Source organism: Gigantopelta aegis, chromosome 1 (assembly GCF_016097555.1).
Source record: "Gigantopelta aegis isolate Gae_Host chromosome 1, Gae_host_genome, whole genome shotgun sequence".
Taxonomy (NCBI): Eukaryota; Metazoa; Mollusca; class Gastropoda; order Neomphalida; family Peltospiridae; genus Gigantopelta; species Gigantopelta aegis.
The window spans coordinates 2984862-3002700 of NC_054699.1; the positions used below are offsets into that span (position 1 = coordinate 2984862).

The 17839-nt window shown below is 36.3% G+C and overlaps 2 protein-coding genes across 3 annotated transcripts in view; one reads left to right on the top strand and one right to left on the bottom strand.

The window, feature by feature from the left end:
• Window positions 1-4993, bottom strand: part of LOC121369248 — a 30368-nt gene extending 25375 nt beyond the window's left edge. The window contains exon 1 of the mRNA XM_041494208.1: window positions 4919-4993. The gene's annotated coding sequence lies outside the window, so the exon portion shown is untranslated. The remainder of the gene's footprint in view (window positions 1-4918) is intronic.
• A 24-nt stretch (window positions 4994-5017) lies between these two features.
• On the top strand, window positions 5018-9178 carry LOC121369232. Of its 2 annotated transcripts, none has more exons than XM_041494196.1 (2): window positions 5018-5129; window positions 6901-9178. In XM_041494196.1, the coding sequence occupies exon 2, from the start codon at window positions 6905-6907 to the stop codon at window positions 7874-7876; it is 972 nt and encodes a 323-aa protein (XP_041350130.1). In that variant the 5' UTR covers window positions 5018-5129; window positions 6901-6904; the 3' UTR covers window positions 7877-9178. The 2 variants fall into 2 exon arrangements, with proteins under 2 accessions (XP_041350130.1, XP_041350123.1); XM_041494189.1 differs by having other exon boundaries at window positions 5038-5310.
• Window positions 9179-17839: the final 8661 nt, after the last annotated feature.

Sequence of the window (17839 nt, forward strand, 5' to 3'; positions counted from 1 at the left end):
CTGACCTACCTGGAGCATCTTTACTATAAATGTACATTATCCAGTTTCTGAGAAACACAGGTGTACACACACACACCATGGGGTGAAGTGACCCAAGTGTAATCCTGTTTACCTGTTAGTCTTTAAGTCAAGTTACACACACACAATACATGTATTCTAGTTTAAATGTGTTGATACCCAAGGTATTCTAGTTAAAATATGTTGCTTCCCGAGGTATATACTACGACAAAAATGTTCAGCATAGATTTGCCATACAATTGTAAAACACTAAACATAGACCCAGTGATTTTCCGTTTTAAAAAAAAAAACTATTTTCCGTTTCATGTTTTTGTAAATTCTGTTTCATTTCCGTTTCAGAATACAACGTGTAGGCCTAATTAACAATTTAAATAACACAAGCTGTGACAAATTAACATAACAGGCAGACAACGCTGTTTACTGTTTACTTTTTCATAATTCTTGACAAAGTATTAAATTTTTAAGTTTTAAAAGATAAAAAAAAATTAAAAGTACCTTTTGTTAAATATATCATAAAAAAAACAAAAACATTGCGTCTGTTTTATTTACTTTGTACGAAACCAAAACAAGGGTCCGAAAATTGACTGGTGTCGCTATTTGTTGCTAAATCAAAGTAGGCTTTCATATTAGTAGTGAAAAATCGGAGCAAAGGTTACAGTTATAACAACTATATAAAGCATATTTGTCCAACAATTGAGTGCACTGTTTTATTTAACTGGGCTTAGTGTTAACAAAACGTAAAAATCAGTTTTCCATGACAAACGTTAGCGACAAACCGCTGACTGAACTTACTCCTGAAAAAAAAAAAAAAAAACCCCAAACCTGTCCCGTCTGCGCAGGTGTAACAGACTAAGCAGTGAGCCAGTCCCAAGTTCAGCCAGCAAACATTTCGCTAACGTTCGTGAAGTATTTAGTTCCCAACGTGGCCATTTGGTTTATGTTTTTCCACTCGGTCTGGCTGAATGTAGCACCGGTAAATACGACACTACGCGTTTGCCAATAGTACTGCACACGGGCCAATCATCAGTTTTACAGTGTGTGGCAATAGTAAAATGGTATTAATTTTTTTAACTTCGCGGAAAATCGTAATTCCGTTTCACAATAGGAATTCCGTCCATTTTCCGCGACAGTACATATCAATTTTTCATTAACTAGAAATATCGCTAATCGAGATTTTAAAAACAAAACCTTCCCTGCTTTCATGTTTAAAGTAAGCTACATTCAATGATGTGATGGTTAAAAGCATTTCATTTTGTGTTGAAACTCTCGTTATTTATACTGACAAATAATCCAGTGTGATTTCTCTTTGAAAGTCACAAGTTTTCTTTTATTTAAAAACATGTACATTGCAAAACTTCTTTGTCTTAGTATACACATACACATAGGACTTTTGTGATCATAAATTAATATCACCACCTACCCTGTATACATGTGTTTAGTTTTGTCATGTCAAACAAACATGTCATTTAAAATAATAATTATGTTAGATTTTTTGCACTAAAATAAATTACATAAAATTAAGCTGAATTGAAAGCATATATTATAATTCATGTAAAATTTTATTAATAAATAATTTTTAAATATGACCATGACCGTGTATACGTGATTGACACCCCAAACTGTGTGCATAAAATCAAATATAGTCCAATCAGTTAACATGTAAAATAAAAAACCTGAATGTAAAACAAATCCATTCTAGTAAACAAGACCATTAAATGAACAAGAAAAGGGTTATGCTAAAAACTCTGTTAAATATATGTGTATATATAAACACACATATCATCGGGGGGAGGAATACCTTTTTGGCGAATGTGCGGTTCAACCTTTTTTTTTAGTTTTTAAGGCCATTATATTAAAAAGAAAACTATATTCAGTTTTCCGTAGGTGCCTTTCAGACACCGCACTGATCCCACAAATTTCTTTGTCAGGACCGTACAAATTGTAACCATGAAAAGAAAGGAACTGACCTTTGTGATCAGTCGTCCAATCGAATATGCAAAGGCTAGTTATCATCAATATATCCATCAAGTAAGTACATTGTTCAAGCCCAATGGCCAGTTACATACATACATGTATACTACATGTATACATACATGTTTCTGAAATGTGTTCAGTTTGGTTCAGTATTCTTGCTAGGTGACAATTAAAGGGGGCTGTGTGAACCAACCACACTCTCATTAACCCACATGTACATGTCTGTTCTAGTTCTACATTCGGGAAGTTTCCCCAATATATTCGACTGTTACTCTTTCTTTCATTATCTTGACAGTGCTGCATTAAAAAAGGGTGACAGACATTCTGTTCTCCGTAAATCATATGATCAGCTTGTCATTTTTTTGTTAATGATCATAGTGATTTTCCATATAAAATAATGCTTTCATTTTAAATAAAGTGTTTCCTAAGATGATTTTACGATGATCATTTTTACTTGATAAATTTAAACTTTAGTGACTTGCTGAAACTGGCTGTATTGATGATGGCTTGATTTTAGTTTTAATTCAGCAAAACTGATCATGCAGTGGATGTTACCCAAGGTTGCACTTAAGATTGGTGAGGTTTATTGACATATTTTGCAAATGCTTCTTGAATTTACTGACTGTACCTTTGGTTCTTTTAAACACACTGTTAAATACATGTTTTTTCTGGTGAACTGGCATGTTTTCTTCCTATATTTAAAGTAGCCCTCTGCCTGTAAAAATATAGTAATTCCACGATTTTCAAGCTTGGAAAATAACATTTGCAAATTACACAACTTCCCAGGAATTCCATGACTTGTAAGAACCTTTGATGAATCTCAATATTGTTGGAGGTTTCAAACAAGGATGGCAAACCTTTAAAACATACACCGATCAAACAACAAATCTGAAACAAAATGCATGTGCAGTCTTCACTATGAACAAAATCATACGAGTTTCAAATGAAATCCATTAAAACTTCGATTAAAAGGTGATCAATTTGTAGCCGGACGGTGAGAGATCGCTTCACAATTCTAATCTAAACCACTATTAAACAGTAGTTGCTGATCAATTATCAATTGACTAAAAATATTGCTAATAAAGATTTTCAAAACAAAATGTTCCTTGCTCGAGTATTTTGCCATTCAAAAGCCAGACGGAGAATTGGACAGTTATGATCGCTCACTCAAACAACTCAATAGCAAAAACAGAATTGCTGCCTACCATATAGTAGGCAAAAATTTGTACTCTGATGCACAAATAACCCCACGTAATAAATATGTTTAAAAATGTTGATTATTATAATTTATAGAATTCACCAATAACAAATACTTCACATGTATGAAGTACTGTAAAATACTTTATTTTCACGATTTGATGAAAATGAGTCAGTTTGCTAGGATTTATTTTCGCAAATCCCCATCCCTTCCCCCAATTAAAAAGACTAAGTACAGGCACTGGTATCAATAATTTGGATGTTTATTGTTTACAAAATACTGTAAACTTACACAAGGTGCTTAGGCTACCGTATGCGCTTTTTCGTAATCCTCAAACTTGTTATAAAAAACGAACCCGAAAACAAAACGAAACTTGATGGCGCAATGCTAGATCAAGTTTGATTTAAACAATATTTATTACTGTCAAAATGTAGTAGTGTTTGGATAAAGTGCTCCTACTGGCAGTAGCTAGTGGGAATTTCCCTATTAGCTCAGTTGGTAGAGTGCTGGGTTCTCACACTGAGAGTCTGTGGTTCGAATCCCCTCAGTAGAGGTTGATTTTTCTGTTACATTTGGAGCCGACATAGGGACTGGGTGTGTTCTTAACACAAGAATACAATTATAACCCAGTCAGGACCCGTAACAGTTCACCTGCCCGTGGCCCACAGCTCTGGGACGTAGCTTCACTTGAGGGGGGAATATGTAGTAGTGTTTGGATAAAATGCTCCTACTGGCTGTAGCTAGTGGGAATTTCCCTATTAGCTCAGTTGGTAGAGCGCTGGACTCGCTGGAGTCTGTGGTTCGAATCCCCTCAGTGGAGGTTGATTTTTCTGTTACAAAAATACTCATTCAGTAGTTTGCGATTGACCAACAGGTAGTGAATATGTGATATATTTTATCAACAAACTCGAAAATTTATCAATATTTAGAATGAAACAATAGGAATATTGAATTAGAGTGTGAATCTTTGTCTAACGTGTGGTGGGCAGCCATTCCTTGTTTTCGCCATACAGTTATCTCTGGAGGTAGTGAGCAACCAAATGTCGGCATGAGTTCGACCCGTACAACCCCTTTCAATAGTTAAGGTTAGTCTTTAGAGCCTTGATATGGAGGGGTACGTGTCGAACTCTTTCCCAAATGTTGTCTACCTCTCAGAGTCAAACGGCAGAGTAGGCTAATCAATCAATTTGCAGCTCTCCTAAAACATTCCACTGTTCCAGGAGTGTGGAGGATATAGGGAGTGATCACTAGGCTGAAAAGGCTAAGACTACATGTGAAACAAACATCACAAAGTTTGAGGCATTATGCTAGAAATAATCTTATTCTAGGAAACATTTCCGTATTTACTAAATAATTATTTTTACTTTTACTAGTTTTAGGGCCTCATTTTTTATTTTAAGAAAAAATCTAAACATTCAAATGATTTATTTAATAAACTTTCTAGATTTCATTAATTCGTTACACTTAGAAATGATTTAAAGCAAAAATCGAGTGACGAATGCAGGGAATGGTTACGACGTAGGCTATATGATTTAGTAAATCGGAAATCGCAAACTCAAAAACAGTTGACCAGCCGGCACGGCGGCAGACTTTTCTTGAGCTTGATTACACTACAAAACCATTTTATATACTATACGATTTTCGATTTGGTGTGCTTAAACATGTTAGGTGTTAGATGCAAAAGCAAACAACTGGTTAAAAACCTTAAAATGTGTCCTATTAACTCACCAGACAGTTCAACGATTGAAGCAAAACGTGTAAAGTTTTTTTTGTGTTTTCCCTCGCCACCGGAAGTAATCCAAGAATCTGCCAATCTTGTTTCCAAAACGAGGCTGTTGTTTGTTTATCGTAACTATGCTTATTTATCACTTTCCATTTCATACAGGACATATTTTATAATTCTCGTCACTTGTTCTTAGTTAAAACAATGACCAACGAGGTAACAGTATATTAGTTTCTAAAATAATTGGGTATTAATGCTATTTGACGACGCATGTGTGGAAATAAAATTTGAGCCGTCAACAGACTGACAACTTGATTATTAGTTGATGAGCCTTAAGGTTATCAAAGCTGATTAATTTACCTGTGTAATATAAATTCTAAACTGCACAGGTATTAAGGTAAGAATACACTAGTTAACTATGTATTATTAAAATTAGTATACATTTCGTAATATTGGATTTCTGTGTATAATGTCAAATGCACCGGTAGCCTAGTCTTGTAACCCCTCCCCCTTCCAATCACACCTATTTGTTTTTCTCTCATTACCTTTTTTATTTGCCTGTCGCCTTATATCACGACTCACAGACCCCCATAAAATCCTGGCAAGTCCAATGGTAAAATGTTCATGCTGATTCAATTAAAGAAATAGTTAATTATTTTAATTTTAAAATTAGGGAAAGACAGACATTTATGTTTTATTTAACAACGCACTCATCACATTTTATTTACGGTCATATGGTTAAGGACCACACAGATATTGAGAGAGCAAACCCACTACCGCCACTTCATGGGTTACTCGTTTCGATTAGCAGCAAGGAATCTTTTATATGCACCATCCCACACAGGATAGCACATACCACAGCCTTTGATATACCAGTCGTGGTGCACTGGCTGGAACAAGAAATAGCCCAATGGGCCCACCGACGGGGATCGATCCCACACCGACCGTGCATCGAGCGCCTTACCACTGGGCTACATCCCTTTAAAAGTAGGGTTGCACACAACCAGGTAACCTCCGATTCAGACTATGGCCGAATTTACAAAGCCTGTTTTAGACTTACATGCATGTAACTACATACATTTACAATTCAACTTATTTTAAATTTTTTCCTTATATCCAATTAAGGTTCAAACATGCTGTCCTGGGCACACACCTCAGCTATCTGGGCTGGCTGACCAGGATAGTGGATTAGTTGTTAATTGTTTGTGGTTACTGAGAGAGACAGGGTGTAGTGGCCTTACACCTACCACTGAGTCGTTAAAACTCACTCTGGGTGGGAGCCGGTACCAGGCTGCGAACCCAGTACCTACCAGCTTAACCATGACGCCACCAAAGCCTGTACATTTACAATGTTTAAACACATGCATTTAAGAAAAACAGGCTTTGTAAATTCGGTTCAGTATGTTTTAATCACATTGGTATTGAAAGAGGGGAGAGGTAGGGGAGGTGATGTACCCCATGTCAGAAATATTGATGGGTTCAGTGATACATTTTCATAGCCAGTGTTTTATATTGTGTGGTTTGAGGACAACATTTAAACAAGCATCCTTTGGACTTTACATGTTCCTAGATGAGTCTTCTCACTTGAGAGTTATTTCTACCCTTCAAAGAGGTCGCAATTAATTTCAATTGATGCCATTTCATCTATATCATGTTCAGGGTGGGATATAGCTCAGTGGTAAAGCAGTCACTTGATGCACGGTTGATCAGAGATAGATGCATTTGGCTTTTTCTCGTTACAGCCAGTGCATCATGACTGTATATGTGGCTGTGGTATGTGCTGTCCTGTCTATGGGATGGTGAATAGTAAAGATCGCTTGCTACTGATGTAAAAATGTAGTGGGTTTCTTCTCTAAGACTATAATATATCAAAAGTGCCATGTTTGACATCCAATAGCCGATGATTAATACATCAATGTGCTCTAGTTTTGTTGTTAAACAAAACAAACTTTTAATCTATATCATATTCTTTTCTTTTTTCCCCCAGAACTATGGTTGCAGATAAAGCAGCTCCTTACCCAGGGTATGACCCGACAGGATCTTACAGAACTCCACGACCAGCAGCTCGTGTTAAACCAGAAGCAGAGGAGAACGCCAGGAAACACAAAGGATGCATCAACCTGTTTGATGCCAACAACCCTGGTCCTCCTCAACCTCCTCCACCAGAGCCAAAATGTCCCTCGGACAGTGCAAGACGCAACTATGAACTTGGAAGGTCAGGAAACGTGGGTTCCTTGTTATCACAAGGACAGTCACAGTCACATTCATCAGCAGTGGACTACAGTCCGGCGCCGAGAGTCAAACCTGAAGCCGAGGAGATTGCAGAAGCCAATAAGGGCAAAGGAATAGCTAATCTCTTCAGTAACTATGGACATCTCCCTCCCTCCAGTCGACCTCCCGGCCGAGTTAAAGATGAAGGGTCGGTCAGTGCTTCCTTGGACCTTGGAGGAAGGATGAACAGTTTGTTGCATAACCCAAAGGAGATTCCAGAGTCTCCGAAACCTCAACCGCGGATAAAACTGGAAGGCTCTCAGAATGCTTCACTGGGTGCTGGTGCACAGATGGGGAAGGTGATGGGCAGGTACGGAGAAACCCCACGTTCTACTAGAGGTGTTCCTCGCGTCAAACCAGAAGCAGCAGACATTGCAGAGCTGGACAAGGGTAAACGGGTAAACACTCTGTTCCAAAACTACGGGAAGCAACCGTCATCTGGACGTCCGGAGCCACGGGTAAAAGCTGAAGGATCCGAGCAGGCGAATCTCGATAAAGGAGGCAGAATGTCTCGACTGATGCATGAAGGTGACCGTCTGCCCAGTGACCCCAAACCACCACCGCGGGCCGCGTCTGCTTCTGGACATCGCAATATTAAAAAGAACAGAGGAACCATCAGCCAGTTGTTTAGCGAGGCATCAAAATGGCAGGTTGTTCAAAAGCCTGGTATCAGAGGCACCAAAGTTACCTGAACCCAGCATTAGCAGCCATTCTGCTCAGTGTGTATAGTTATTGTTTTAAATCATCCCTCAGTCCTTTTATTACAAGTGATATCCTAATGTACAGTCAAACAAACCTTAGTTGAACCTGTACCGATATATGAAATGTGCCTTTAATTCCTCAATTTGTAGAAACAGGCCATAATTGCACCTGTGTGCCTGTGCGTCAATGTGTAGTAAGAAGCCTTAGTTGCACTGGTATGTGAAATGTGTGTGACTGTGCCTAAATTATGTAGAAAGAAGCTTTGGTTGTGCCTGTATGTGAAATGTACCTTTCCCTTAATTTGTAGAAACAAGCCTTAATTGCACCAATATGTGCTTGTTGCCTTGATATGTAGAAAGAAGCATTAGTTGCACCTGTATGTGAAATGTGCCTTTTCTTCCATTTTGTAGAAACAAGCCTTAATTGCACCTATGTGTGCCTGTGCCTCGATATGTAGAAAGCTTTATGTGAAATGTCTTTCTTTCATGTGTATGATGTGAAATGTACCTCTCAATCTGCAGCAGCAAGCTTTAGTTGCAGTTATATGTGAAATGTCCGTGTACTTCAATTAGTAGAACCAAGCCTTAGTTTTACCTTTATACATGTGCCTTTGCATCAATTTGAAAACTAGTCAGTCTAGATTTGTAGAAAAAGGTCGTAGTTGCCCAGGCATGAAATTTACCTGTCTCAGTTTGTAGGAAGACGCCTTAGTTGACCCGTAAATAAAATGTATTCGTCTCAATATGAAGAAAATGCCTTAGTTGCCCGTGCATGAAATTTACCTGCCTCAGTTTGTAGGAAGACGCCTTAGTTGCCCCATATATAAAATATATTTGTCTCAATATGTAGAAAAGGCCTTAGTTGCCTCTATATATGAAATGTATCTCTATTTGTAGAAGAAAACCTTAGTTGTCCCGTTTCGTCTGTTTGAAGAAAAAGCATTATTTGGCCCATTATGAAATGTATTTGGCTTGATTTGTAAGAAGTCTTGGTTGCATCTGTATATGAAGTGTCCTTCTGCTTTGATTTGTAGAATGGAGCTTTAGGAAAATGATAACTGTTTTGTAACAGTTATTTGTGAATTATTTTGTTACGATTATTGTTCAGTGGTGACTGGTTTTACACAAAAGTGACTCACATCCTTTTCAAACAAAACCATCCAACTACAAAAAAAATCAGTTATTTTAGTGGTGGTGGGGGGAGAGACACTGGACGTAAACACACATCATTTCTGTGATAATATTGTCACTGTATTGTTATTATTTTGTACATCAAATACATAATATACTTAAGACTGTGTTTTAGTTTTTGATACATAGTTACTGTAATAATTTAAAAACTACACTTGTAGTGGTAGAACACTCTTAGGCCATCGGTCTACAGGCTGGTAGGTACTGGTTTCGAATCCCAGTCGAGGCATGGGATTTTTAATCTAGATACTGGCTCCAAACCCTGAGTGAGTGCTCCGCAAGGCTCAATGGGTAGGTGTAAACCACTTGCACCGACCAGTGATCCATAACTGGTTCAACAAATGCTATGGTTTGTGCTATCCTGCCTGTGGGAAGCGCAAATAAAAGATCCCTTGCTGTCTGTCATAAAAGAGTAGCCTATGTGGTGACAGCGGTTTCCTCTAAAAAAAACTGTCAGAATGACCATATGTTTGACGTCCAATAGCTGATGATAAGATAAAAAATCAATGTGTTCTAGTGGCGTCGTTAAATAAAACAAACTTTACTTTGGTAGAACATTCAGACATTTTTGAACTTTTGTTACTTTGATCAACCTTTTTGAAAATGTTTGCATAGACAATACATGTCGTAAGATGTGCAAGTAAAACTGATATTTAACTTAACATAATACCATTATAGTAAATTAGAAAAAATGTTAGTTATGAAGCAACAGTTACTGTATTTCCTAAAATTGCTGTCACATTTTTGCTGACCTATTTTTGACAGACTATTCTGTGAGAGAAATTGTATTGAAATAAATGCAAAAGTGAATGGTGATGTGCAACCTTTATGTTAATTTATGTCTATCTTAACATATAAATATACATGTGTTTATTAATATATTGTTTAAAAAGACATGCTTAAGTGTCCCTGTGTTTTTTATACTACTGAGTACTTTCCATCTTATATATGTAAAATCTAACAGTAAAACAAACAAGAAAACAAAGTTTATTAGAATAAGCCTCTTTTTTTGCTGTTTGCCATAAACACACAGTGGTAATAATACAACTACTGATCATTGCTTTTTTAATACAAGACATTCATTTCTAATCTGAATAATATATACATACACAATGAAAATAATAAACAAATAGTGCACAGAATATATATTTAAAAAGTAAACAAAATATTTAAAAACAAAATTGAAATAAAAGATAAAATCAACAAGCCAATGTTTGAATTTGTTTGAAAACAACACAGAATTACATGAACATCCAAACACATGTTCTGCAACTTAAGCTTTAAAGTTCAGTAAATGCAGAAGACAATTAAATGAACACACAAAATTACACACATTTAAAACATTTTTTAATTTTTTTGCAAATATAAGAGTTCCAACCTGACACAAAAAATCTCCATTTTTATGAAGGTAAAACCCACTGGTAAAATGGAAATTTCTTAAATATTTTTAGCCACCCTGCATAACATCTTGGTCATTTCCACGAATGTTTGATAACAGACTAAAGAATAAATTTTTAACAAAGATCCAATCAGATTTGTTGTTACAAATATACTGGATTCGAGAACATATTTTTATTGGTGGTGGGAATAAATAAGTCCAATTAGATTTGTTGGTATAAATATTTTGAATAATTAGATAAATAACTTTTCATTGGTAGTAAGAAAAAAAAACTACCTAATTACTCTTATGTTGTGTTAATTAACTTGAGTGGAAACACATTATAAACTCAAAACTAAATCTGCATAAAACCTGAATTCCCTCTATAATGATGAGCTTATTAAAGTACTATTAAACTAAGTAAATTTTGAGCTACTGAGAATTTGAGCTACTGAGAATTTGAGCTTCCTGACAATATTATACTAAAGAGATGTAAACTGAGCTACTACCGCTATTGGAACCCTTACTGCCTTACAAACGTACTGACATATTGCATTTGTGTTGCTTTCTTAAAGGCATATTGTCACAGACCACTGACCTATTACATGGCTTAAAGCATTACTTTAAAATATATATATTTGATTTGTCCCTAAATGTACTTTATTCAACCATCTATGTAACCACCATACTCTACTAATTATGATATTTTGTAAAAACAATTGAATTATGGCAATGGTCCACAATTCAAAAACTAACATTGCTGAGAGGGTTGACATGGATTTCACTCCATCATGGTGTAGTTAAAGTGATGCAATAGCTAGATTTGGTCTGTAAAAATTAATGTAATTTTGATTTATCATTCATTTTTAGACAAATAAGGTCCTTAAATCTGTGACAGTATGCCTTTAAAGTAACAGACTTGAATACTAAATATATCGGTACTAAAAGTTGATTTGAACGCTTTTCTGTCTGAATGTAATAAACTGATCTCTTACCGGGTATACTGGTATGACAGAACTGGAAACTGTGAAAAGGAAGAGAGATCTTACTACAGTTAAAACAGAATACATTAAAAAATATACTTTCTGTCTATTCTACATGTATAGTTAAACAAAAATACATAAATACATTACAATCAAGATAAATATATTCCTATCTACCCGGTGAACAAAAACGCATTACAGTGAACAGAGATGTATTTCTATATAATACAGAAAACTGGTCAACTAAAAATATATTCAGCCGTAAAGAAAAACAAATTGGGGAAAGAAAACATGAACATGTATATCATGAATGTAATAAAGTATAAACGTAACAAAACATCAACTGGCTCAGCTGGAACATAAATTATATAAAAGTGTATTTCCTCCCCCCTCTTCCCCCCAATATTCTCTCCTCCTTCCCCATAAGATATATAGAGATTATTATATGAGCTTGTGTGTCGTACTGATTTTATGAAATGAGTGTCAGGATTCTTGGATTGCACAAGTTTTGTAAAATCAGTACGATTCACAGGTGAGTGTAATAATTTCTTTATTATATATTATCCACATTATCAATATTTTTTTACTTTTATTTACGAATAAAAGACCATGTCAAAATGTTTCAAACATAACTGGAAGGAGATGACGCAATGACATCAGTTTGGTAAGTGATTACACAGAGCTAAGACTGGAGAAGCTGCATTAAGTTATAACGTCACTTCCCAAAATGATGTCATCTGTGTGCTCATGAAATCATTATGACATACTGGTTATATTTTCTTGAATATCTTGAAGCTTGTGGATAATAAATGACATTATATTTATAATTTGAACATGTATAAAACATGACTACATTCAGTGATGTCAGACAAATCAAAGGAAAGGGAATGTCTGTTAAAGATGCCCCAACACTTTTTAAACTGTCTATTTTGTGATTTTGATTAACACCACCACTAGATTCATTAATCATCGGCTATTGGTTGTCAAACATTTGGTAATTCTAATGCCACATTTTTCCATTAGCAGCAAAAGATCTTTTATATGCACTTTCCCACAGACAGTGAAGCACATACCACAGCCTTTTGACTGGCTGGAACGAGAAATAGCCCAATGGGGATCGATCCCAAACTGACCGTACATCAGGCAAGGTGATGGAGAGAAAACCAGCTGCTGCCACCACACTGCTTCCAAACAAGCTGCATCTGATCTTTTATACAGACAGGATAGTACATATCACAGTCTTTGATATATGTTGTGGGACACAGGTTGAAATGGGTTTTTTTTTCAAGGTTCAAAACCAGTCTATCAAGAACCACGATGATGCTTATAGAGCACATTGATTATTTAATTATAAGCTATTGGATATCAAACACAAGTCTGACATACCAGCTGGCACTGGTGGGATGGAAAAAATCCCAGTCTGAGAATGGAAGAATCCCAGTCTGATAATGGAAAAACCCAGTACGAGAATGGAAAAATCCCAGTCAGATAATAGAAAAATCCCAGTCTGAGAATGGAAAAATCCCAGTCCAAAAATGGAAAAATCCCAGTCCGAGAATGGATCCACTGAGTGGATTCAATGCTATGTCTTGAGCACCTCACCCTAATTCTGAGATTAATAAAATCGATGGTCTCAACATTTCAACAATATAATTATCCTAATTAATTAACAGTAATAGTCTAAAATGTCTATTTCAGTAGATCCTAATTAATTGACAGCAATAGTCTGAAATGTCTATTTCAATAGATCCTAATTAATTAACAGTAATAGATCCTAATTAATTGACAGTAATAGTCTGAAATGTCTATTTCAATAGATCCTAATTAATTGACAGCAATAGTCTGAAATGTCTATTTCAATAGATCCTAATTGACAGTAATAGTCTGAAATGTCTATTTCAATAGATCCTAATTAATTGACAGCAATAGTCTGCAATGTCTATTTCAATAGATCCTAATTAATTAACAGTAATAGTCTAAAATGTCTATTTCAATAGATCCTAAATAATTGACAGCAATAGTCTAAAATGTCTATTTCAATATAGAAATAAAATACGATGTGCTGGGGTGTTACTAAACAATGTGCTGGGGTGTTACTAAACAATGTGCTGGGGTGTTATCAAACCAACATTCCTTTTCTAGTATAATAGAACTAATTACATGGTTATAAACTCAAAGATTTTCCCTGAATTTAAAAAAAAAAATTGGTGCTTTTTGCAATAAGCATATACCTGTAGGTATATTTTAGTGGGAAATCTTTAAAAGACAATTAGAAAATCATTTCATCTTCATAATCTAAGAGTCCATTGGATTTTCTTTAATTTGATGATAATTGAAGCCACTATATATATATATATGAGAATGCAGAAGAAAAAAAATCCATAATAATCTGTGGCCTAATTCACAAAGCTCACTTAAGTTCCCTTAAGTAACATCGCATTGTCCTTGCGCATCGCACTGCGATATTACAAAGTTGCAAGAGTTTAGTGAATTAAGCACCAAGACAAATATTAGCTCAAACATGGGGATACAGAAAGTACTTTACAGTGTGTGTGGTGTGTGTGCGTGTGAGGGGGGTGTATGTGCATGTATATATATATATATATATATTAAAAACCCAAAGAACATGAAAATTCATAAATTGAGTTCATAAAGAAAACTGTACAAGGAATATTGCATATAATACACGAGTGGCAGTACTAATATATACAGATACATCACTTACAACAAGCATCACTAACAAACACTTTACATTTCACATTCATTATAATAAAATATTAAAACTCTCTTGTAAAAATGTTTAAAAGGCACATCATCATTTATATGCAGATGTATCAAATTTCACTGGCTATTGAAATGTTTGTTCTAATCACTGTATACTGTTAATTACAATAAAATCCCCCCCCCCCCCCCACCACTTCATTTGTACACATTAATTACATCATTTTCATAGGGCTCTGCATTCATTCAACGAAGAATGTCATTATATCTGTTGTCAGATGATGCTGACAAGTTCAAGATTGGGGGTGGGGGGTCATGGGCACCTGGCTCTGACCCTTAACCTCCCCCTTCCTCTCAGCAGCAAATTTCACTCTTTCATCTTTACAAGTACCGATTTTCACAACATGTATAAAAACCTTAATTATTATTTTAATATATTTGACTTCACATACATCATAAAAAAAGATCGATTCTTTCTATGGAAACCTGTCTTTTAACCAGTCAAATATAACAATGATTAAGAGAGACCATTTAAAAAAAATAAAAATGGAAAGGTGTAGTTGCTAAAATACAGAACAGAATGAAATGGAAAAACAATTTGCATTAAAACATGGCAACAAATTAAAGAATATCATGAGATTTTATTTTATTATTAACCTTGCTTGCCTGAGGTGCTTGGGTTATAGGCTAGAACCACCTTGGTGGGCCTATTTGATATTCCCCCATTCCAACCACTGCCCCCATGACAGGTACATCAAAGGCCATGGTATGTGTTGTATAGGCTTTCTTCTGAAAACTTTATGTCAAATGTTTTAAATCCAATAATTGACAATTAATTAATGTGCTTTAGTGGAGTTGTTAAACAAACCCCCATCCCTCCAAAAACCCCCGCAACAGCAACCAAACTCATCCCAATCACTTTTTATTAACTTTAACATAGCTGTTTCATTCTATTCCATATTGACATCTCAGTTTTACCAAAAACCTGGACTAAATGTATCTTACATGAGGGAGGTGGAAGGCATCATAAATAAAAATCATTACAGTCAAACTCCTCTAAACTGGACACCCTTGGCACCAAGTAAAAAGTTTGGTTTTAAGAGGTATCCGGTTTAGAGAGGTTCTCTTCTGTACAGATGTTTAAAAAGGGACCATGAGAAATGTCCAGTTTTGAGGGGATTCTGGTTTATAGAGGGTCCGGTTTTGAGGGGATTCTGGTTTACAGAGGGTCTGGTTTTGAGAGGTTTCACTGTAGTATTATTTTTGTTTGTTCATTGTCGGTTACATGGAATTTATTTTCTACACATACTTGCTTTAAATACAATTTTATTTTGTGGGTGGAGGCACTGGTGGGAATATGCAAAACAACTATACCACACTACTTTCTTGCAATTCCTTCTGGAACAACTCTCAGCAACATTTGTTCATTCATAGAACCTTCCCTCAACAGATATTAACGGCTGTTTACCCGCATGGTGATGCAACACAATCTACAGGTACCATTTTCATTAGCCAATGGTTCATAAAACTTGATAGACAGCTGTGGTGACCTGTATAACCTTATGTAACACTATGTGATACATTATGTGTCACAAAGTCATAATCCAGTAAAGATGACACCATGGAACAATAGTATTTTGAAGAATACAAATGCAGTCACTGCTATTAAATTGTACTGTAAGATTATAAGTTTTAGAATGACTGCAGTAGGAATTCAACTTGATGTACTGTGGCAAATGTGGAAGTAAATGTACAGCTTTATTTAAGCAAATATAATTACTACGGTAACAGCATTAAGGTGCAAAACATACATTTAAGTACACGGCATAGATTTAAGGGTATGAAATTGTCTGTGAACAATCATGGACATTGATGGACACAAGTGTCACTACGTTCAAGGACACTGGATATTGATGTTAAACCATCGTGGATTCTAATGTTAACCCTTCATGGACACTGGTTGATGTCAACCCTTCATGGACACTGATGTCAACACACTGTCCATGGACATTGATGTCAACCCTTTATGGACACTTGTCAACCCTCCATGAACACTGATCTCAACCCTTCATGGACACTGATATCAACCCTTCATGGACACTGGTTGATGTCAACCCTTCATGGACACTGTTGTCAACACACTGTCCATGGACATTGATGTCAACCCTTTATGGACACTTGTCAACCCTCCATGAACACTGATGTCAACCCTCCATGGACAATGATGTCAAGCCACCCTCCATGGACACTTGTCAACCCTCCATAGACACTGATGTCAACCCTTCATGGACACTGGTTGATGTCAACCCTTCATGGACACTGGTGTCAACCCACCCTCCATGGACACTTATGTCAACCCACCCTCCATGAACACTGTCAACCCTCACTGAACACCGGTGTCAACCCTTAATGGACACTGGTGTCAACCCTTTATGGACACTGCTGTCAACCCTTTATGGACAAAGGTGTCAACATTCATGGACACTGGTGTCAACCCTTCATGGACACTGGTGTCAACCCTTTATGGACAAAGGTGTCAACATCCATGGACACTGATGTCAAATCTACATGGGCCATTGATGTTACTCTTACATGGGCACATACATCAACCTTTCCTGGACATTGGTGACAACCTTACATGGACATTGATATCAACCTTGCACTGACACTGACATCAACCCTGCATGGACATTGACATCAACCTGGCATGGACACAGGCAACAATAACAATCGTGCACGAACAGTGGAGTCAACGATGCACGGCAACTGGCGACTTATGAATGAGCCTACTTGTATGACTGGTGGGTATCACCTGAATAGGGTGTTGCTTTAAAATGCTTATTTGTTCAGTAGTAAAAGACCTAGTCCGAGTCCAGCCAGACAAAATAGAAAAATGCTCACTAGACTGGTTCACATGCTTTATGTTAAAACTGAATGACTACATCGGAAACCAGTCAAATAGTTCATGATAGGTCGCTTAACACATGGCTAACATTACTGGTCCCTGAATCCTATTTTTAACGCAGGCCTCTAGTTACTGTATAGACTAGGTACAGCCCTGGGGCATAATTCTCAAAGCTCGCTTAAAGGAAACATGACACGAGACCATATTATAGCTCATTTTAAAAGAAAAATGATATAAAAATAATATACAAATAACTTTATAACAATAAAATACGTGTAGTTAACTTAAAATGAAGAAATTACGCTAACCAGTATCAAAGTACAATTTATGCATATTTCTTCGTGAGCGTTCGGAAAAAAAGGGAAGTGACGTCAGAGCCGCTGTACTCTTCCATTGTTGTTAACTGTTTATATATGGAGTAAGGGGCTTACGATCTTTTCAGTCCAACAGTGCCGTACTGCGCGGCCTTCGGGTGTAATAATAAACAGTTTAAACGATCGGGATTGTCTTTTTATGGTTTTCCAAAGGATTGTATCCGAAGAAAGACGCGTGTATTTTATCGCAAAAGAAAAGATTGGACACCAACACCGCATAGTACTTTGGTGTCCGCCTAATTACAGCCCGGAGCCCGAACGTTACCCCGGAGACAAAAACAGTACTCGGTTGCGAATGCCGAGGTGTACATTGTACATATTTGGCACAAAGATACACCTCAGCATGATGTATTTATATATGTTAAAACAAAAATGTAGAATTTTTTATTTATTTATTTTTTT